This window comes from Macaca mulatta, chromosome 15 (genome assembly GCF_049350105.2).
Source record: "Macaca mulatta isolate MMU2019108-1 chromosome 15, T2T-MMU8v2.0, whole genome shotgun sequence".
NCBI lineage: Eukaryota > Metazoa > Chordata > Mammalia > Primates > Cercopithecidae > Macaca > Macaca mulatta.
This window is the reverse complement of record NC_133420.1, coordinates 114,874,136-114,896,608: the sequence shown is the minus strand read 5'-3', so window position 1 is coordinate 114,896,608 and position 22,473 is coordinate 114,874,136. Positions and strand designations below refer to the sequence as shown.

The 22,473-nt window shown below is 44.4% G+C and overlaps 1 protein-coding gene across 1 annotated transcript; it reads left to right on the top strand.

Annotated features, from left to right (window-relative positions):
- The first annotated feature begins 2,489 nt into the window (after positions 1-2,489).
- QNG1 (Q-nucleotide N-glycosylase 1) lies at positions 2,490-18,317 on the top strand. The gene is given in 4 exon segments (NM_001260888.1): positions 2,490-2,928; positions 3,450-3,709; positions 12,756-12,951; positions 17,911-18,317. Coding segments are annotated over 4 exon segments (1,026 nt in total). The 5' UTR covers positions 2,490-2,591; the 3' UTR covers positions 18,144-18,317.
- The last annotated feature ends 4,156 nt before the right edge of the window (positions 18,318-22,473 follow it).

The following is a 22,473-nucleotide window of genomic DNA, read 5'->3' as shown; positions in this document are numbered from 1 at the left end:
CTTGAGCCACCGCGCCCGGCTTCATGTTTTATTCTTGTGTACTACTTTTAGAGTTTAAATATCTTGAACATAGGTAGGAATTTGACTTTTTGGGTGGGAGGGGGAACAGGCATGTCACTTTTTCTCACAGGCTGGAGTGCAGTGGCACGATCTCAGCTCACTGGAATCTCTCTGCCACCCGGGCTCAGATGATCCTCCCGCCTCAGTCTCCCTAGAAGCTGGGACCACTGGCGCATGCCACCACACCCATCTAATTTTTTGTGAGACAAGGTTTCCCCATGTTGCTCAGGCTGGCCTCGAACTCCTGCACTCAAGTGATCCACCCGTCTTGGCCTCCCAAAGAGCTGGGATTACAGGCGTGACTCACCACACCTGGCCAGCATTTGACTTTTTTCTATCAATAAACCTCAGTGAAAGAAAAGGGTCTAAGTTATTTACCCTTCTGGATTCTTTTGCAGATGGCTAGATTTCCTTGCTAAATCAATTTGTCTTCCAAGACTTAGGTGCTGTGGTAGAAAGGAAAAATCCCAAGCCAACAGACTTACATTTCCTTAACAACTGTATTAATGTACTAGTGACTTTTTCTGGAAAACGTATCATAGTGGAGTCCTTAAAGTTCTTTTTTCTTACCAAAATGAAGAAACTGGAAGGATGAAGATCTGCTTTTCTAGGGTAACAGCTGTCAAATTTAAAAGCTCCATCTGGGGCCAGGTGCAGTGGCTCACGCCTGTAATCCCAGCATTTTGGGATGCCAAGACGGGCGGATCACCTGAGATCAGGAGTTCGAGACCAGCCCAGCCAACACGGTGAAACCCTGTCCTACTAAAAATACAAAAATTAGCTGGGCGTGGTGGCGGGCGCCTGTAATCCCAGCTACTCGGGAGGCTGAGGCAGGAGAATTGCTTGAACCCAGGAGGCAGAGATTGCAGTGAGCTGAGATTGTGCCACTGCACTCCAGTCTGGGCGACAGAGCAAGACTCCGTCTCAAAAAAAAAAAAAAAAAAAGCTCCATTTGGGAGGCCCAGGAAGGCGGATCATCTGAGGTCAGGAGTTGGAGACCAGCCTGGCCAACATGGGGAAACCCCATGTCTACCAAAAATACAAAAATTAGTCAGGTGTGTTTGGGGGCGCCTATAATCCCAGCTACTTGGGAGGCTGAGGCAGGAGAATCAATTGAACCTGGGAGGTGGAGGTTGCAGTGAGCTGAGATCATGCCATTGCACTCCAGCCTGGGAAACAGGGCGAGACTCTGTCTCAAACAAACAAACAAATTTAAAAGCTCCAAATCCTCCAAAAATAACCAAGGAAGAGATTTTCCTGTCCGTAACTAGAGATGAGTACTGATGATTATTTTTAATAGGTGATTTTCAAAGGTGTGAACATTTTGTTACCCATGGAGATTTAAGTCTCCAAAAGGAAATAAAACTGCATACCTTTATACTAAAACTTCATCACCAGGCAAATTTGGATCATGACTAAACTGGCTTCTACACCTCTCTCCTAATATAACGTACTTGTATAAGTTTGCAGTTGTGAGACACTTATTTCCTGTTTTTTAATGTCTTCTCAGTAGGGCCACTGATACAGTCACTATTTGACCAGAAACTGGCACTGGTGATTGGCTCATAAAGTGCCCTCGATTTAGGGGGCTCAGTTATCAAAGGTTTAAAACTTACCCCAAACTATTGCTGTGATGGGGGCTAATCAAGGAATCATTCAGCTTCACTTGCAAAAGCGGGATCACAATTGCCGCTTTTGTCATGACCCAGACTAGGTGAGATTTAGTACTTGAGTACACTGCCAGGCACACAAGGTTAATTTAACAATTTAATACATTTGTTTCCTCATCCATTTCTCCAAACCTTCCAACTAATCCTAACGTTCGTTCAGCCAAATGCGCCAGGAATTCACTTAAAAAAAAAAAAAAAAAACCGACTCCCTGGGGCTTGGGGAAGGAGGCACCGCCGCCCCATGTCGCAGTCTGGGGGTGGCTCAGTCCTCAGCAACCAGAACTACGGCCATAATGCTCCTCCAGGCCAAGGAGCCCGGATGCGGGGCGTTGCCAAGGGTGTCTTGCCCAGGCTGCGGGAAAGGAGAGGGGCGGGAGCCGGGTGGGGGCAACGCGATCCAGGCTACGGCGGCAATTCGCCCTCTTCGAGTCTCTCCTGTTAGACGCAAGGTGGGAAAAGGCACAACATGGCAACGCCATGCACCTCCCACGGTGGGCAACTCACTGCCGGTGAACGTCAGACCTTGGCAGTTTCCAGACCTTCGGAACCGGAAGCGGAGCCTGGGAGCGCGCCCGAGAGGGCGTGAACGGGACCGCTTTCCCGGAAGTGCTTGCGGCCTCGGCCCAGCGAGCTGTCCCGCGGTCCTTCGTTTCCTAATCGGGGCAGCGCCGCGGGAGAGAACTTTACCTTGACTACACTAAGTTCTCAGTGCCACTCCCTAGCAGGGCGGGACCTTGTTTAGGCCCTGTGATCCCGCGGTTGTTTAGGCCCTGTGATCCCGTAGTAGCGCAAGGCGCAGAGTGGACCTTGACCTGCCTAGGGCGGGAAAAGAGTTTGACCCGCCCGGTCCCAAAGAACAGAATGGACGGGCTCCTAAATCCCAGGGAATCCTCTAAATTTATCGCAGAAAACAGTCGGGATGTGTTTATTGACAGCGGAGGCGTACGGAGGGTGGCAGAGCTGCTGCTGGCCAAGGCGGCGGGGCCAGAGCTGCGCGTGGAGGGGTGGAAAGCCCTTCATGAACTGAACCCCAGGGCGGCCGACGAGGCCGCGGTCAACTGGGTGTTCGTGACAGACACACTCAACTTCTCCTTTTGGTCGGAGCAGGACGAGCACAAGTGTGTGGTGAGGCACAGAGGGAGAACGTACAGTGGGTACTGGTCCCTGTGCGCCGCCGTCAACAGAGCCCTCGACGAAGGTTGGTGCCATACTCGCTGTCGGACCTTATAGCCTTTGAGGTTTCCATTTACTTGGGGAGCGTGTAGCGGGATTCCAAGGAGCGGGTTGGGAGATGGAATAATGGGAAGCGAACCTGAAGTTCGTTGCAAGTCCTGCTTAAAATAGAAGTATGAAAAGGGGCGTATTTTAGTGGGAAATGATGTTAATATTTATCATTGCAGCATAAAAGTTACAGTAGCATAAGTCAGTTTTATAAAGAATGCCATTTGAATGACACCTGAAGAACAAAAGGACCGATGTTATAAAGCAATTTACTCAAAATACATCTGATGTAATATTGCAGTAGTTAGAAATGGGTGAATAAGCACAGATGAACAAGTAGAAAATGAGAGTTTTGCTTTAGATTTTTTATTCATCCACTTTTGGTGCATTCCTATAACATTCATTTGGTTTCATATTAATTCCATGTTGTAAAAGCAAGGGTTTGATGAATATAAAAGTATGACATTGGTCCTCTGAATTTTATTTTTTTCACTAAAGGGATACCAATAACTAGTGCCTCGTACTACGCGACAGTGACCCTGGATCAGGTTCGGAATATACTTCGTTCTGACACAGAAGTGTCCATGCCTTTAGTAGAAGAGAGGCATCGGATTCTTAATGAAACCGGGAAAATTCTGCTGGAGAAGTTTGGAGGCTCTTTTCTCAACTGCGTCCGAGAAAGTGAGAATAGTGCGCAGAAGTTAATGCACCTGGTGGTTGAAAGTTTTCCTTCCTACAGAGATGTGACTCTGTTTGAGGTGAGTTGCTTCTGTTGGGGATTTAAGAAGTCTTAATCATCTCAGAGTTAACTCTTTTACTTCCAGAACTCATTTGGAGAATAAAAACTTAAATTCCTTGTGGAAGAAACTAACAAAATTAAGTAGTGTTTCAAAGTCATTTCTTATGTTTTCTTTTTGTTTGTTTGTTTGTTTGAGACAGAGTTTTGCTCTTGTTGCCCAGGCTGGAGTGCAATGGCGTGATCTTGGTTCACTGCAACTTCTACCTCCCGGGTTCAAGCGATTCTCCTGCCTCAGCCTCCCCAGTAGCTGGGATTACACGGATGCGCCACCATGCCCGGCTAATTTTTTGTATTTTTAGTAGCGATGGGGTTTCACTATGTTGGCCAGGCTGGTCTCAAACTCCCAACCTCAGGTGATCCGCCTGCCTTAGCCTCCCAAAGTATTGTGATTACAGGCATGAGCCACCATGTCTGGCGTCATTTCTTTCTTTTTTTTTTTTTTTTTTTGAGATGGAGTCTCACTTGTCACCCAAGCTAGAGTGCAGTGGCGCGATCTCGGCTCACTTCTAACTGCCTCCCGGGTTCAGGCGATTCACCTGCCTCAGTCTCCCAAGTAGCTGGGAATACAGGCGCCTGCCACCGCATCTGGCTAATTTTTTTTTTTTTTTTTTTTTTTTTGAGACGGAGTCTCGCTCTGTCGCCCAGGCTGCAGTGCAGTGACCAGATCGCAGCTCACTGCAAGCTCCGCCTCCCGGGTTTACGCCATTCTCCTGCCTCAGCCTCCCGAGTAGCTGGGACTACAGGCGCCCGCTACCTCGCCCGGCTAGTTTTTTGTATTTTTTAGTAGAGACGGGGTTTCACCTTGTAGGCCAGGATGGTCTCGATCTCCTGACCTCGTGATCCGCCCGTCTCGGCCTCCAAAAGTGCTGGGATTACAGGGTTGAGCCACCGTGCCTGGCCCTGGCTAATTTTTGTATTTTTAGTAGAGACGGGGTTTCACCATGTTGGCCAGGCTGGTCTTGAATTCCTGACCTCATGATCCACCAGTCTCGGCCTCCCAAAGTGCTGGGATTACAGGTGTGAGCCACCGTGCCCGGCCTTCCCTCCCCCACCCCAAGACTGAGTCTTGCTTTGACTCCTAGGCTGGAGTGCAGTGGCATGATCTCAGCTCACTGCAACCTCCGCCTCCCAGTTCAAGCTATTCTCCTGCCTGCACCTGCTGAATAGCTGGGACTACAGGCGCATGCCACCACACCTGGCGAATTTTTTTTGTCTTTTTAGTAGAGACAGGGTTTCATCTCCTTTCTTATATTTTCTAATCAGTATTTCATTCTTTACTTTTGTCTTTTTTTTTCCTTTTAAAATGTTTCAAACCTAAAAAACATGGAACCCTCCATGTAATGTTCTCTTTATGGAAAATTAGGTATTTTTAGTACTTCAAGAAGGTTACTTTATTGGATAAAGATCAGAATGTATACTAACCTCTCCCTAATAAAAAGTATTTCTGGCTGGGCTCAGTGGCTCACACCTGTAATCCCAGCACTTTTGGGAGGCCGAGGTGGGTGGATCACCTGAAGTCAGGAGCTCAAGATCAGCCTGCCAACATGGAGAAACCCCATCTCTACTAAAAATACAAAAGTTAGCTGGGTGTGGTTGCATGCACCTGTAGTCCCAGCTACTTAGGAGGCTGAGGCAGGAGAATCGCTTGAACCCAGGAGGTGGAGGCTGCAGTGAGCCCAGATTGCACCACTGCACTCCAGCCTGGGCGAGATAGAATTAGACTCTATCTCACACAACAGAAGTATTCTTGCAAAGTTCAGTGTACTGTATATATATTTTATGTTTTCTTTTTCATACACAGTGTACTTGAACAAATGATGATCATTTTGTTGGACCCTCACAGGCTGCACCTGGATTTTGTTTTTGTAAAATTCTTTTGGAATCTTTTGAACCTGGGAGGTGGAGGTTGCAGTGAGCTGAGATTATGCCACCACACTCCAGCTTGGGCGACAGAGCTGGACTCCATTTCAGAAAAATAAAATAAAAAATAAAATAAATTCGCCAGGCGTAGTGGCTCACACCTGTAATCCCAGCACTCTGGGGGACCGAGGCGGGTGGATCACAAGGTCAGGAGTTCAAGACCAGCCTGGCCAACATAGTGAAACCCCGTCTCTACTAAAAATACAGAAATTAGCTGGGTGTAGTGGTGGGTGCCTGTAATCCCAGCTACTCAGGGGGCTGAGGTGGAGAATCGCTTGAACCCAGGAGCCGGAGGTTGTAATGAGCTGAGATCATACCACTCACTGCACTCCAGCCTGGAGGACAGGAGCAAGACTCCCATCTCAAGGAAAAAAAAAAAAGAATACAATTGTATTAGTCTGTTCTCATACTGCTATAAAGAACTGCATTTCATTTATAGCATAGTGCTTTGGTTTTGCTTTGCTGAAAAGTTCAATTTTTTAAAAATGTACCAGAAAGTGACAGTATCTTGGCTCACTACAACCTCCACCTCCTGGGTTCAAACGATTCTCCTGCGTCAGTCTCCCAAGTAGCTGGGATTACAGGCACCCGCTACCATGCCCGGCTAATTTTGTATTTTTGGTAGAAACAGGGTTTCACCGTGTTGGCCAGGCTGGTCTTGAACTCCTGACCTCAAGTGATCCGCCTGCCTCAGCTTCCTAAAGTGCTGGAATTACAGGCTTGAGCCACCATGCCCAGCCAATCTGATACTTTTTTTTTTTTTTTTTTTTTTTGAGATGGAGTCTTACTCTGTCACCCAGGCTGGAGTGCAGTGGCACCATCTCTGCTCACTGCAACCTCCACCTCCTGGGTTCAAGCAGTTCTCTGCCTCAGCCTCCAGAGTAGCTGGGATTCCAGGCACCCACTACCATGCACGGCTAATTTTTGTATTTTTAGTAGAGACGGGGTTTCACCACGTTGACCAAGCTGATCTTGAACTCCTGACCCTGTGATCCACCTGCCTTGGCCTCCCCAAGTGCTAGGATTACAGGCGTGAGCCACAGCGCCCAACCCAATCTGATACATTTTTATTTTTTTTATTTTTTATTTTTATTTTTTTTGAGACGGAGTCTCGCGCTGTCACCCAGGCTGGAGTGCAGTGGCCGGATCTCAGCTCACTGCAAGCTCCGCCTCCCGGGTTCACGCCATTCTCCTGCCTCCGCCTCCCGAGTAGCTGGGACTACAGGCGTCCGCCACCTCGGCCGGCTAGTTTTTTGTATTTTTTAGTAGAGACGGGGTTTCACCGTGTTAACCAGGATGGTCTCGATCTCCTGACCTCGTGATCCGCCCGTCTCGGCCTCCCAAAGTGCTGGGATTACAGGCTTGAGCCACCGCGCCCGGCTGATACATTTTTAAATGAAAATTGGTACAGAAACCATTTTTCATGAGTACTTGTTTCTAAAATACAGTTTTACAGAAAAATCCCCAAAATGGGCTAGCCATGGTGGCTCAAGCCCATAATCCTAACACATTGGGTGACTGAGGTAAGTGGATTGCTTGAGCCCAGGAGTTCGAGACCAGCCTGGGCAACACGTGAGACTCCATTTCTACAAAAAATTTAAAAACTAGCCAGGCGTGGTGGCATGCTTGTGGTTCTAGCTACTCAGGAGGCCGAGGCAGGAGGATTGCTTGAGCCCAGGAGGTGGAGGCTGCAGTGAGCTATGATAGTTCCACTTTCCTCCAGCCTGGAAGAGCAAGACCTTGTCCCCCCCAAAAAAATAAATAAAAATAAACAATTTGCACAAACTAGTCATGTGTTTTTAATGTATACCTATTTACTGAGATTATCATTCATTTTTAGACATGAACAGATGAATAAAGTTAACAATTTTTAACTTAGACAGATTTAGATCAGTGATTTCCCAACCTGGCTGTGCCCCAGAATCACTTAGGAGCCTTAAAATTCAGATATATTTCCAAAACACCACCCTCAAAGATCCTGATGAATAGGTGAAAGAAGAGCTATTTTTTAAGCTCTTCAAGTTACTCTGATTTAGAGTAATGCAGTACTTTGTAAAAGTTCTAATGAACAAATTGTTACTGTGACATACTGATAAATATAAAAAACAGCTTTTTGATGTTTCAATAGATAACATTTTATTTTTTATTTTTAGTGGTATTGTTGTTGTTGTTTTTTGAGACAGAGTCTCGCTCTTTCGCCCAGGCTGGAGTGCAATGGCATCATCTCTGCTCACAGCAACCTCCGCCTCCCGGGTTCTAGCAATTCTCCTGCCTCAGCCTCCTGAGTTAGCTGGGATTAGAGGCACACACCACCACGCCAGGCTAATTTTTGTATATTAGTAGAGATGGGGTTTCACCATGTTGGCCAGGCTGGTCTCGAACTCCTGACCTCAGGTGATCCACCCACCGCGCCAGCCTTTGTTTTTTTTTGGTTTTTTTTTGAGATGGAGTCTTGCTGGTGTGCAATGGCGCAATCTCAGTTCATTGCAACCTCCGCCTCCTGGGTTGAAGCGATTCTCCCGCCTCAGCTCCCGAGTAGCTGGGATTACAGGCACCTGCCATCATGCCCGGTCAATTTTTATATTTTTGTAGAGGCGGGGTTTCACCATGTTGGCCAGGCTGGTCTTGAATTCCTGACCTCGGGTGATCTGCCCACCTCAGCCTCCCAAAGTGCTGGGATTACAGGCGTGAGCCACCGCTCTTGGCCTATGTTGTTCTTAAGTATTGGTAATCCTTGAACTTTCTATTTATTCATGATAAAATTATGGAAGAATTTTTTCAAAAAACTTAACTATCCTGGTGTGATGGCTCTTGTCTGTAATCCTAGACCCTTGGGAGGCCAAGGTGGGTAGATCACTTGAGCCCAGGAGTTCAAGACCAGCCTGGGCAACATGGGGAAACCTCATCTCTGTAAAATAACAAAAAAATTAACTGGCCTTGGTGGTGAACACCTATAGTCCCAGCTATTCAGGAGGCTGAGGTGGGAGGATTGCTTGAGCCCGGGGAGGTCAAGGCTGCAATGAGCTGTGATCGAGCCACTGAATCGAGCCACAACCTGGGCAGCAGTGAGGCCCTGTCTCAAAAAAAAAAAAAAAAAAAAAGAGAGAGAGAGAAAGAAAAGAAAAAAATTAACTCATGGTCATAGAGCTTTTTATTGACAATTATTTTATAAAGGTACTATTTAAAAAATACTTAAAATCACAAAACAATATCATGAAATATGTAAGCAATTGTTATTTGGAGATTTACTAGTATTTTTAGTGATACCAGTTAATATTTTAGAGATCCAGAATTTGATTACAAAATCATTTGATTTCTAAAACCATAATGATCTTACTAAGAAAATGTTTTATAGATGGCCGGGCGTGGTGGCTCATGCCTGTAATCCCTGCACTTTGGGAGGCCGAGGCGGGTGGATCACAAGGTCAGGAGTTCGAGACTAGCCTGGAACACATGGTGAAACCCCATCTCTACTAAAAATACAAAAATTAGCCAGGCGTGGTGGCTCATGCCTGTAATCCCAGCTACTCAGGAGGCTAAGGCAGGAGAATGGCTTGAACCCGGGAGGTGGAGGTTGCAGTGAGCCGAGATTGTACCATTGCACTCCAGCCTGGGCAACAGATCAAGACTCCGTTTCCAAAAAAGAAAAAAAAAGGAAAATGTTTTACAGATTGCTTGAATTTATTTTTGATTCCTCCCTTAAATCTTTTTGTCCTTTTTTTATCTTAATATATTATTATATCTATTATAATCTATGCTTTATATATACTAGTCTGCTACCATGGAAGCAGCAGTGACATGATAATTTATATGTTTTCTTAGATGCTAGCACTGATTTTGTTATTTTTATTTTTTGTTTTTTTCCCTGTGGGTTGTTACGTAAGTTTGATTCCTAGTTTTTTCCATTTTGCTCTATGAATCTTGTTAAAAATAGCAGATAGTGGCTTCTATTATAATAAACTTTATGGTGTAGTAATTGTGTTTGACAGACATTTTTATAAATTAAGTCTTAAGTCTTGCAGTTTTTTATGTTTTTTTTTCCTTGAGACGGAGTTTCACTCCTGTTGCCCAGGCTGGAATGCAATGGTGTGATCTCGGCTCACCACAGCCTCTGCCTCCCGGATTCAAGTGATTATCCTACCTCAGCCTCCCGAGTGACTGGGATTACAGGCATGTGCCACCATGCCCGGCTAATTTTGTATATTTTTTTTTAAGTAGGGACGGGGTTTCTCCATGTTAGTCAGCTGGTCCCGTGCTCCCAACCTCAAGTGATCTGCCCGCCTTGGCCTCCCAAAGTGCTGGGATTACAGGCATGAGCCACTGTGCCAGCCATGTCTTGTGCTGTTTTATAAACTAGACTTGAACTAGAAACCTGGTTGCCATATATAAATCTAGTTTATATAGAGGAACAATTGCCAAGTTGTCATATTTAGATAGGTTTAGGAATGTAGGGTGATAGTGTCATGTAGGAATGTTTTAAATTGTGATTTGTTCCTTCAGCCCCTCAATTTAATTTAGAGACATTATGCCATGTCAGAAAATGAACATGTGTGTTTGCTCTGGAAAACAAATTCTGACTTTGTTAAATGTAGCTTTAGAAGTTTTAATTTATTTAGTATAATAAAAATAGGTCTGGATCTGTTACAATAGGCATACCTTAAGGTTAAGCAATATTAGGTTATTTCTTGTTATGATAGCACATCATTGGCGTTTTGTTAGTAAATAAAAGAATCTGTAGTATCATCTTAAGGAATTTTTGTATAGAGCCTTTCCTTAAACTTTTAATCTCGTATTTATTTGTTTATGTCGGTTACAAGTTAAAATATTCTCCTCCAAGGTGGTCAGGATACATTTTGGGAGCTAGTAATATTGATAAACAAACATTTATAAAACATGATTTAAGGTTATTACTATTGGTATTAGGACTCGTAGTCGATTGTAATTATCTATGTTTTTCCATAGTTTAGGCTGATTTGCATTTGCAGATTTACAGAGTTTTTTTGGGTTTGTTTTTTTTTTGAGATAGTGTCTCAGTCAGTTGCCCAGGCTGGAGTTCAGTGATGTGATCACAGCTCACTGCAGCCTCTACCTCCCAGTCTCAAGCAATCCCCCTGCCTCAGCCTGGTGAGTAGCTGAGACTACAGGCACGTGCCACCACACCTGGCTAATTAAAAAAATATGTATTTTTTTGTAGGCTGGGCATAGTGGCTCACACCTGTAATCCCAGCACTTTGGGAGGCCAAGGCAGGCAGATTGCCTGCGGTCAGGAGTTTGAGACCAGCCTGGCCAACATGGTGAAACCCCGTCTCTACTAAAATACGAAAATTAGCCAGGTGTGGTGGTTGTAGAGACAGGGTTTCGCCATGTTTTGTAGAGATGGAGTTTCATCGTTGCCCAGGCTGGTCTTGAACTTCTGGCTTCAAACAATCCTCCTGCTTCGGCTTCCCAAATTGATGGGATTACAAGTGTAAGCCACCACACTTAACTAGAATTTTTGAGTTAAATTATAACCCACTAATGCTTGGTTAAATTTGTCTTTTCTGGCCGGGCGCGGTGGCTCAAGCCTGTAATCCCAGCACTTTGGGAGGCCGAGACGGGCGGATCACGAGGTCAGGAGATCGAGACCATCCTGGCTAACACGGTGAAACCCCGTCTCTACTAAAAAATACAAAAAACTAGCCAGGCGCGGTGGCGGACGCCTGTAGTCCCAACTACTCGGGAGGCTGAGGCAGGAGAATGGCGTGAACCTGGGAGGCGGAGCTTGCAGTGAGCTGAGATCCGGCCACTGCACTCCAGCCTGGGCGGCAGAGCGAGACTCCGTCTCAAAAAAAAAAAAAAAAAAAATTTTGTCTTTTCTATGTATAAATATAATTGGCTATTTTATTTTCATATTTGGACTTACATATCAACTTTGACCATTTCCAAAGTTGGTAAATATTATCATTTTCTAGCTGTTGATCAATTAATGTCTTTATAAAATAAGTTAATCATATTATCTGAAAGGAAACAGTTAAAAATGAATGTTGTAGTTCTCTTCAGACCTGAGCTTATGGATGATTGTTCTTTATATGTTGCTTTTTTTTTTTTTTTGAGACAGAGCCTTGCTCTGTCGCCCAGGCTGGAGTGCAATGGTACGATCTTGACTCACTGCAACCTTCACCACCCGAGTTCAAGCAATTCTTCTGCCTCAGCCCCCTGAGTAGCTGGGACTACAGGTGCTTGCCACCACACCCAGCTAATTTCTGTATTTTTAGTAGAGACGGGGTTTTACCATATTGGCCAGGCTGGTCTCGAACTCCTGACCTCGTGATCCTGCCACCTCGCCTCTCAAAGTGCTGGGATTACAGGCATGAGCCACCACTCCTGGCCTATACTTTGCTGTATATTATACAATTAATGTCAATTATATTGCAATCAGAAAAACAGACGTGTTTTAATTTAAGAAACTTTCAAAAGGAATGCTATCTACACATTTAAAATAATAAGCCCTTGGATTATATTGCAGGAATGTGTATATGAAGTTTTGCCATTGAAAAATAATACTAAGTAGTATCAAGATTACATAAATTGTATTTTATGTGCCTTGAAAAATGGGAAGTGAGTTTGGAGTGATAGAAAATTTAATGTTTATTAAATCCTTTTGTTTCCTGTAAAAGATCTATGAATTCTTGTTTTTTTTGAGACTGGGTCTCCCTGTGTCACCCAGACTGGAGTGCAGTGGTGTGATCACGGTTCACTGCAGCCTTGACCTCCCAGGCTCAGGCGATTCTCCCACCTTACCTCCTATCTGGGACCATAGATATGTGCCACCATGCCCAGCTAATTTTTTGGTTTTTGTAGAGATGGAGTTATGCCATGTTTCACAGACTGGTTGAACTCCTGGGCTCAAGCAATCTGCCCACTTCAGCCTCCCAAAGTGCTGGGATTACGGGCGGGAGCCATGTGCCCAGCCGATCTATAAATTCTTACCAACAAAGTAAGATTATTCTGCCTTTTAAAAAATGTTTCAACCTTCACCTTTAAAAAATAGCATATATAAAACTTTCAGATACCCAGATAACGTTCATATTCTCTTCATTCATCAGGGGAAAAGAGTTTCTTTTTACAAACGAGCCCAAATCCTTGTAGCAGATACGTGGAGTGTATTGGAAGGAAAAGGAGATGGCTGCTTTAAGGACATCTCCAGTATCACCATGTTTGCTGATTATAGATTACCTCAGGTTCTTGCTCATCTTGGAGCCCTGAAATACTCTGATGAACTACTGAAGAAGCTTCTCAAAGGTTTGCAACTTTAAGTCATTCTTTGTTATACTATGAATTGTTGGATCTTGGTTTAGTTGTTTTTTTTTTTTTTTTTTTGAGACGGAGTCTCGCTCCATCGCCCAGGCTGGAATGCAGTGGCGCAATCTCGGCTCACTGCAAGCTCCGCCTCCTGGGTTCAGCCATTCTCCTGCCTCAGCTTCCCTAGTAGCTGGGACTACAGGCACCCGCCACCACGCCTGGCTGATTTTTTTGTATTTTTGGTAGAGACGGGGTTTCACCGTGTTAGCCAGGATGGTCTCGATCTCCTGACCTCGTGATCTGCCCGCCTCGGCCTCCCAAAGTGCTGGGATTACAGGCGTGAGCCACCACACCCGGCGGTTTAGTTTTTTTTGCAAAAGATCTCCTTTGCTTTAAAAAAAAGAGAGTACTATTTATTGTTCATAGTATATGTAAAGGAGAATGCAAAGATAAAATGTAGACAAAATGATTTTTCTTTTTGTTTGCACTGTGAAATGTGGATATTGTAGAAAATTGTGCTCTTTGAACATTATAATTTCATAGCCTAATGACACCTAAATTTATGTTACATTAAAGTATGTAACACTGCCAGTTCATCAAGTATAGTATTTGAAAAGTGTTAATTAAGCTGAAGAGCACACTACATGGTGATATGAAGGGTAGGCTGAAAGATAGGTAATATGAACTGACTTTTGAGTGAAGAGACTCCAAAGTCTGCACTGGGATATCTTGCACAAGTCACTCACTTCTCTTGGCTTATTCACCATTATTGGATATGATTATTGATATCAAGACTAGGAGCTTTATGATAAATAAGCATAGGTAAATTGGGTTGAAAAGTTTGTGTGAAAATTAGCTTATAACATTTCCTTGTATGAGGAAAATAATTATATGATTTTCATGTTAATTTCCCTTTTAGGTGCAAAATTTTCTGCTACTTTTTTCTTTTTTATTTTATTTTAATATATGTGCTCAAATTCCTGGGCTTAAGCAATCTTCTCACTTCAGCCTTCCAATGTGCTGGGATTACAGGCATGAGCCACTGCACCTGGCCTCTTTATATATTTTTTCTTTTCTTTTTTTTTTTTTTAAGACAGAGTCTTGCTCTGTTGCCCAGGCTGGAGTGCAGTGGCATGATCTCAGCTCACTGCAAGCTCCGCCTCCCAGGTTCACGCCATTCTCCTGCCTCAGCCTCCCGAGTAGCTGGGACTACAGGCACCTGCCACCATGCCCGGCTAATTTTTTGTATTTTTAGTAGAAATGGGGTTTCACTGTGTTAGCCAGGATGGTCTCGATCTCCTGACCTCGTGACCCGCCTGCCTCGGCCTCCCAAAGTGCTGGGATTGCAGGCGTGAGCCACCGCGCCCAGCTTTTTTTCAATTCAAACCCTATACAGAGTCTTCACTTAAATGCTGTCCTTGCTCATAGTGATTTGTCCATCTCCTTCTCAGTTTTTATAGCACTTAATTGTCTCTGCTACTATGAGAAAAACCGTAGTGAGAAGGGATCATCCAGCATAGTTGTATAGAGATGTCAGAATTTTCTTCTCCCATCCATTTCAACTCCAGAGGCTCTTTTCCAATATCCATTGGCAGTCATTACTGCCTCCATTTATGCCTTGCTTCTAAAAGGGTACTCTCCTATCCTTAGCCAGTTTGATATAGGGTGGACAAATTCTTTTGCCACTTAGTGCATTTAAGTAAAATTTGGATTTTGTTTTCCAAAAAGTATTTTACTGCAAAACGAGACCAAAAATAAACAAACTGTAAATGTAATGTAACAGACATAAGTATAGTGTACTCATTTTTAAAAACTACCTTAAGTGGAATCTAGGACCAGCTTAGTTTGACCAGGCGAGGTAGGACCTTCCTTAACTGGCTTCCAATGGTACTTCTAAACTTGAGGATTTGCTACACTGGTATTCCTTCCCTTCTCCCCTCATCTGGGTATCTCAGGGACAGCCCTTGGAAGTGCCACCTAGATTTCTGTCCACTGTCTTTAACCCATCTCTTCACCGAAGACATAGTACTTGGCCAATTATAAAAAACTAACAATGCAATTTGACTAAATTTAGCTTTTCACTGTGATTCTAGGGCCAGCTTTTAGACCAAATACCTGGGCCATATTACCTTCCCTGACTCTAATCTCTGTCAGTCCACTCAAATGTCTTTTTCTGTCTGAAGTCCATGTTCTACCCCATACTGTAAGTTGCCGTATTAGTTATTACATTAGTTTCCTAGGGCTGACATAACAAATTACCACAAACTAGATGGCTTCAAGCAACAGAAATGTATTGTGTCACAGTTCTGGAGGATGGAAGTCTGAAATCAAGATGAAGATGTTGGCAGGACCATCCTTCCTCTAAAGGCTCTTGGGAATAATTCTCCTTGCCTCTCCCCAGGACTTTGTGGCTCCAGCAGTCCTTGGCATTCGTTGGTTTGTAGCTGCATCACACCAATCATGGCCTTCTTATCCTTGTGTCTCCTGTCTCTTCGTATCCTCTTTTTTTTTTCTTTCTTTTTTTGAGACGGAGTTTTGCTTTTGTCGCCCAGTGCAATGGTGCCATCTCGGCTCACTGCAGCCTCCTTCTCCTGAGTTCAAGTGATTCTCCTACCTCAGCCTCCTGAGTAGTTGGGATTACAGATGCCCACCACCACGCCTGGCTAATTTTTGTATTTTTAGTAGAGACAGGGTTTCACCATGTTGGCCAGGCTGCTCTCGAATTCCTGACCTCAGGTGATCCACCCACCTCAGCCTCCCAAAGTGCTTAGATTACAGACATGAGCCACTGCGCCCACCTGTATCCTCTTCTTTTCTTGCTTGCTTTCTTTTTTGTTTAGAAACAGGGTCTTGGCCAGGCGCGGTGGCTCAAGCCTGTAATCCCAGCACTTTGGGAGGCCGAGACGGGCGGATCACTAGGTCAGGAGATCGAGACCATCCTGGCGAACACGGTGAAACCCCGTCTCTACTAAAAAAAAATACGAAAAACTAGCCGGGCGAGGCGGCGGGCGCCTGTAGTCCTAGCTACTCGGGAGGCTGAGGCAGGAGAATGGCGTAAACCCGGGGGGCGGAGCTTGCAGTGAGCTGAGATCCGGCCACTGCACTCTAGCCCGGGCAACAGAGCCAGACTCCGTCTCAAAAAAAAAAAAAGAAGAAACAGGGTCTTACTCTGTCACCAAGGTTAGAGTGCAGTGGCATGATCATAACTCACTGCGGCTTCAAACTCCTGGGCTCAAGCGATCTTCCCTTCTCAGCCTTAGCCTCCTGATTAGCTGGGGCTACTAGAGGTGCATACCACCATGCCTGGCTACTTTTTCCATTTTTTGTAGAGACAGGATCTCACCTTTCCTTCATTGGATTTAAGGTTGATCCTAATCCAGTATGACCTCATCTTCACCTGATTACATCTGCAAAGTCCCTATTTCCAAACAAAGTCAAATTCACAGGTACCAGGAGTTATGACTTGAATGTATCTTTTTGTGAGCCACAGTTCAACCCACTACTATTATCTATTGCTGTGTAACAAATTACGCTAAAATTTAGTGGTTAAAACAACAGACATTTATGACCCTGGGTCAGGAACCTGAGTGCCGCTTAACTGAGTACTTCTGCCTCAAGGTTACAGTCCAGCCGCCAAGTGGAGCAGTGGTCTTATCTAATAGCTCTACTTGGGTGGGAGCATCTGCCTCCTTGACCACTCTGTTGGTTGATTTGGCAGTTTTAGCAAGTTGATAGTCAAATTTGGAGGAAGTGATTAACAGCAAAACTGAAGAGGGAAGGTATGGGCTTCTATACTAGCACCTGGTTCAAAGTAAGGAAGTGGAGGAACCTGGTTAATCGCTGTTTTCCCATCTGTTCCACTGACCAGTGCCTAAGCCCATGGGAGAGTTGGATGGAGGGGGGCATAAGTAACACTACTTAAGATCACAAGATCTCCTGGGTACTGTGAGGCTTTGTGCAGGGGTGCAGTTTGGTGGCCAGAGGCCAAATACAGCTTGCAGTTGTGTTATGTTTGGCCTGAAAAATGATGTTAGCAATTTTTAATTAGTTTCCAACTCTTGAAAATTAGGAGATTTCCCATAAAAATCAAACTTCCTGACTTCTCTCATAAGAAAAATATGGAAACATACAGTACCTTTGTATAGTACTACGTTCACTACCTAGCTCACTACAGTTTGCCTCTGACTGCTGCATATAGACGTGGCTCCATGAGTCCTACTCTAGTCTCAGTGGCAAGGCACAGCCAGTACCTGCCTTGCAAGATCAGATATTCCCCAAATAACTATTTATTTATTTTGGAGATAGGGTTGGCTCTGTTGCCTAGACTGGAGTGCAATGGCCTGATCTTGGCTCACTGCAACCTCTGTCTTCTGGACTCAAGTGACCCTCCCACCTCAACCTCCCGAGTAGCTGGGACTACAGGCACATACCACCATGCCTGGCTAATTTTTGTATTTTTTGTAGAGACAGGGTTTTGTCATGTTGCCCAGGCTGGTCGAACTCCTGAGCTCAAGTAATCCTCCCACCTCAGCCTCCCAAATTGCTAGCATTACAGGTGTGAGGCACTGCACCCAGCCTGCAATAATATTTTTTTTCTGGTATCAAACCTAATTTTAAATACCATCTTTTTAATAACTAGCAGTCATATTTTTAAATTTATGGTCACCACTTATTCATTTATCAAATATTTATTGGGGAGCTAGTATGTGCAAGGTGCTATGCTAGGTCCTGGGAATATTGAGACAAGCCAGATGTGGCCCCTATCTTTGTGGAATTTAACTTGTAATTTAAAATCAGTGCCTACGTTTTGAAATGATTTAAATTACCAAAAATAAAGTCTGAGGTTTACAGTTTTAAAGTGAGTACCATTTAAATACTATGTTTTGTTCTACAGTAAAGTTCTGAGTAGATTTTGTATCATTGACTATTACTTTTTCTTACTGTTTTTCCCCCTTGCAGGAGAAATGCTCTCATATGGAGACAGGCAAGAGGTGGAAATCAGAGGGTGCTCGCTTTGGTGTGTTGAGCTGATCCGGGATTGTCTTCTGGAGCTTATTGAACAAAAGGGTGAAAAACCTAGTGGAGAGATCAATTCCATTCTTCTGGATTATTACTTATGGGACTATGCCCGTGACCATAGGGAAGATATGAAAGGAATTCCGTTTCATCGCACACGTTGCATATATTATTGACCTCAAGTGTAGACTGATGCAAAGAAAACCCCCTGCATTTTATATCATATCATCTGTACAGTTTTGCTTTGATATTTAGAGAACATGATCGAGGTTATAGGAATGAGGAAATTGATTACCTATTCTCACTTTAAAAAATACTTCCGGCCGGGCGCGGTGGCTCAAGCCTGTAATCTCAGCACTTTGGGAGGCCGAGATGGGCGGATCACGAGGTCAGGATATCGAGACCATCCTGGCGAACATGGTGAAACCCCGTCTCTACTAAAAAAAGAAAATACAAAAAACTAGCCGGGCGAGGTGGCGGGTGCCTATAGTCCCAGCTACTCGGGAGGCTGAGGCAGGAGAATGGTGTGAACCCGGGAGGCAGAGCTTGCAGTGAGCTGAGATCTGGCCACTGCACTCCAGCTCGGGAGAGAGAGCGAGACTCCGTCTCAAAAAAAAAAAAAATACTTCCTAGGCCGGGCACAGTGGCTTATGCCTATAATCCCAGCTCTGTGGGAGGCTGAGGCGGGTGGATCACCTGAGGTCAGGAGTTGGAGACCGCCTGGCCAACATGGTGAAACCCCATCTCTACTAAAAATACAAAATTAGCTGGGCGTGGTGGCACATAACCTGTAATCCCAGTTACTTGGGAGGCTGAGGCAAGAGAATTGCTTGAACTCAGGTGGTGGAGGTTGCAGTGAGGCGAGATTGTGCCATTGCACTCCAGCCTGAGCAACAAGAGCAAAACTTCCTCTCAAAAAAAAAAAAAAAAAGAAACTTCCTAGGCCAGATGTAGTGGCTCACATGTATAATCTTAGCACTTTGGGAGGCCAAGGCGGGAGGATTACTTGAGGCGAGGAGTTCAAGACCAGCCTAGGCAACATAGGGAGACCCTCATCTCTACAAAAATTTAAAAATTAGCCTAGCGTGGTGGCATGCTGTGTAATCCCAAATACGTCGTAGGCTGAGGCTGAAGAGGGTGGATTGCTTGAGCCTAGGAGTTTGAGGCTGCAGTGAGCCACAGTCATGCCACTGCATTCTACCCTGGGCAACAGATGGAGACCTTGTCTCAAAAAAAAAAATTCCTGACATATCACTGTATATTCCCAACTTTATCATTTGTCTGCCTGTTTAGTTTTGACTTACTTTTTTTTTTTTTTCTGTGGACATGCATTTGACAGAAATAGTGAAGGAACTTTAATATTTTATTTAAATTTCTTAAAACTAATCATGCCTTATGTGACTAATCTTCAGTGATAATATTTCATCTATTGATATATTTTCTTGAGGTATAGTAATTTTCAGTATACCTTAATCGTTTGGTATAAAAGAGGTTTTTGATGTATGAATGCTGTTCTTATAAAAATCAATCTTGACACTTTATTTTAAACTTTTTATTGGTAATGATAGTGGGTTTTGTACATCATGATTTTCAATTTAGGATATCTGTCTGTCTAATTTGTTTTTGCAGAGTAACTATATTGGAATTGAATAAAAATATTCAAAATTTTTCTTAAACCTGGAATGGATTATTTCATTAAAATAGAATTTACCATATATAATTTTAAAAGATTCACTGTAAGTTAGATTATTTACTTTCTGTTGCAGAACTCTCATTACCTGTCAAGTACTCATTTCGCACCACCCCCGCCACGTTCTTTCTAACAGAATCTTCTTTTTTTTTTTTGTTTTTTTTTTTTTGAGACGGAGTTTCGCTCTGTCGCCCAGGCTGGAGTGCAGTGGCCGGATCTCAGCTCACTGCAAGCTCCGCCTCCCGGGTTCACGCCATTCTCCTGCCTCAGCCTCCCGAGTAGCTGGGACTACAGGCGCCCGCCACCTCGCCCGGCTAGATTTTTGTAGTTTTTAGTAGAGACGGGGTTTCATCGTGTTAGCCAGGATGGTCTTGAGCTCCTGACCTCGTGATCCGCCCGTCTCGGCCTCCCAAAGTGCTGGGATTACAGGCTTGAGCCACCGCGCCCGGCTCTAACAGAATCTTGATTGTGTTAGGTATCTACCTTGTCTGCTTGCTGTGACTTCAGAAGTCAGAAAAAGATGCCCTTTTCCCAAGCACTTTACTGCCATCTACTGGAAATTTGTCATAATAACCTTACAAATGACTGGCTACGAGTGAGGCCTCTTGGAGTTGTGCAGTACACAGCTTGCACAACCATAGTTGTGGTCCTCTGCACAACCATAGTAGTGGTCCTCTGTCTATCCCTGTCCTGTGTGACTCAGGGGATGGTGATCCCACCGCCAGTTCTGCAGACAGATCTTGTATGAATGGTTCACTATTCCTAGTCACTTTACTCTCCTTGCCTGTGATTGTTTTGATAACGGGTATATAATCTAGTTCTGGACAGTGATACTGGATGACAAGTCTGCTGGGAAGCTTTTAGAAAAGGATTCTTCACTTTTAAGAAAGAGATACAGGACAAAGGTCCCTTTTCTTCCTCTGAGCAAAGCTTTTAGCATGATACCTGCTATCATGCAGGTAGCCATTTTGTGGAGCTAGAGCCCAGCTATACCTTTCATTCCTGAGCCCATCCTATCCATGGACTTCATATGTGAGATAATAAACACATTACCTTATTATTTCCAGCATCTTGAATTAGTATTCTGTAACTTGTACCAGAAAGCATCGTAACAGTTTCCAGTGTAATCTTTGGGCCTCTGCTCCTGCCACCCTTCTGGCACTTCTCCCTGTCCTCCCTTCCCCCTTTCCCTCTTCTCCCCTTTACTTCTCTGCCATCCTCTTTCTTCCCTTCTTTCCCCTCCCCCCTTTTTCCTCTCCTCCACTCTCTTTTTTTTTATTTTTTATTTTTTTAGAGATGGTCTCACTGTCACCCAGGCTAGAATATAGTCGTGAGATCATAGCTCACTGTAACCGTGAACTCCTGGACTCAATCCTCCCAAAGTGCTGGGACCACAGGGACATGCCACTACATCTGGCTAATTTTTAAATTTTTTGTAGAGATGGGGTATCACTATGTTGCTCAAGCTGGTCTCAAACTCCTTGGCTCAAGCAATCCTCCTGCCATTGGCTTCCCAAAGCACTGAGTTTACAGCTGTGAGCTGTGGTTTCCCACACCCAGCTGCCTTTTCTCTTCTGACACTGAGCATAACCTGGAATCACAATCCTGGATGCCTGCATTCTAATCTAGGTAGCAGGATTGAAGAAGCAATAAAGAAGAGTACAAACAAAGGGCTGAAGCCAGGTGCAATGGCTCGCTCCTACGGTCTCAGCCACTGGGTGGTGGGGAGGGACTGAGGTAGGAGTTCATGTCCAGCCTGGGCAATGTAGCAAAATCCAATCACTTAAAAAAAAAGGAAAAAGAGGCCGGGCGCGGTGGCTCAAGCTTGTAATCCCAGCACTTTGGGAGGCCAAGGTGGGCGGATCACAAGGTCAGGAGATCGAGACCATCCTGGCTAACACGGTGAAACTCCGTTTCTACTAAAAACAAAAAAAACTAGCCAGGCGAGGTGGCGGGCGCCTGTAGTCCCAGCTACTCGGGAGGCTGAGGCAGGAGAAGGGCGTAAACCCAGGAGGCGGAGCTTGCAGTGAGCCGAGATCGCACCACTGCACTCCAGCCTGGGGGACAGAGCAAGACTCCGTCTCAAAAAAAAAAAAAAAAAAAAAAGAAAAAGAAAAAGAAAACAAACAAAAAGGGTTGATAAGAAAGGCTCTGGTAGCCACCACATTCCATTTTGGTTTCATCTTACTAGAATTTAGTCATGTGACCACAACTAACTGCCAAGAAGGCTAGGAAAGTGGCATGTATTATGGGCACTGGGTACCAGCTAAACTGTGTAAAGAGTACAGATGGGCCTGGGCATAGTGGCTCATTCCTATAATCCCAGCACTTTGAGAAGCCAAAGGCAGGATGATCGCTTTAGCCCGGGAGGTCCAGGCTGCAGTGAGCAATGATCACCACTGCACTTCAACCTGGGCAACGGAGTGAGACCCCAGTCTCAAAAAAAAAAAAAAAAAAAGTATGGGTGGATACTGGGAAACAGCAAGAAGTTTTTGCCACCCATTACTTGGATTTTATTATTTTCTTACCTGATACAGACTAAGAGCATTAAAATAACATTTTACCTAATGGCTTTAACAGCCATTGATGATCATTTTTCAGATCTATTATTTCATCAGGGATTGCAAAATGGTAATGTTCTAGTTCTAACATCTTTGGTGTTTGGGAATTTGTGTGGAGATAACATCCCTCTTGGATTTCAGGGTAGTCTGGGGGAACATAATTAACATGGGCATAGCTCCTGACGTTCCAGAAGAGAATGGAATGTAGAATTAAGTTCTGAAAGTGTTTTCAGTTGTGTTAATTCATTCTGCACA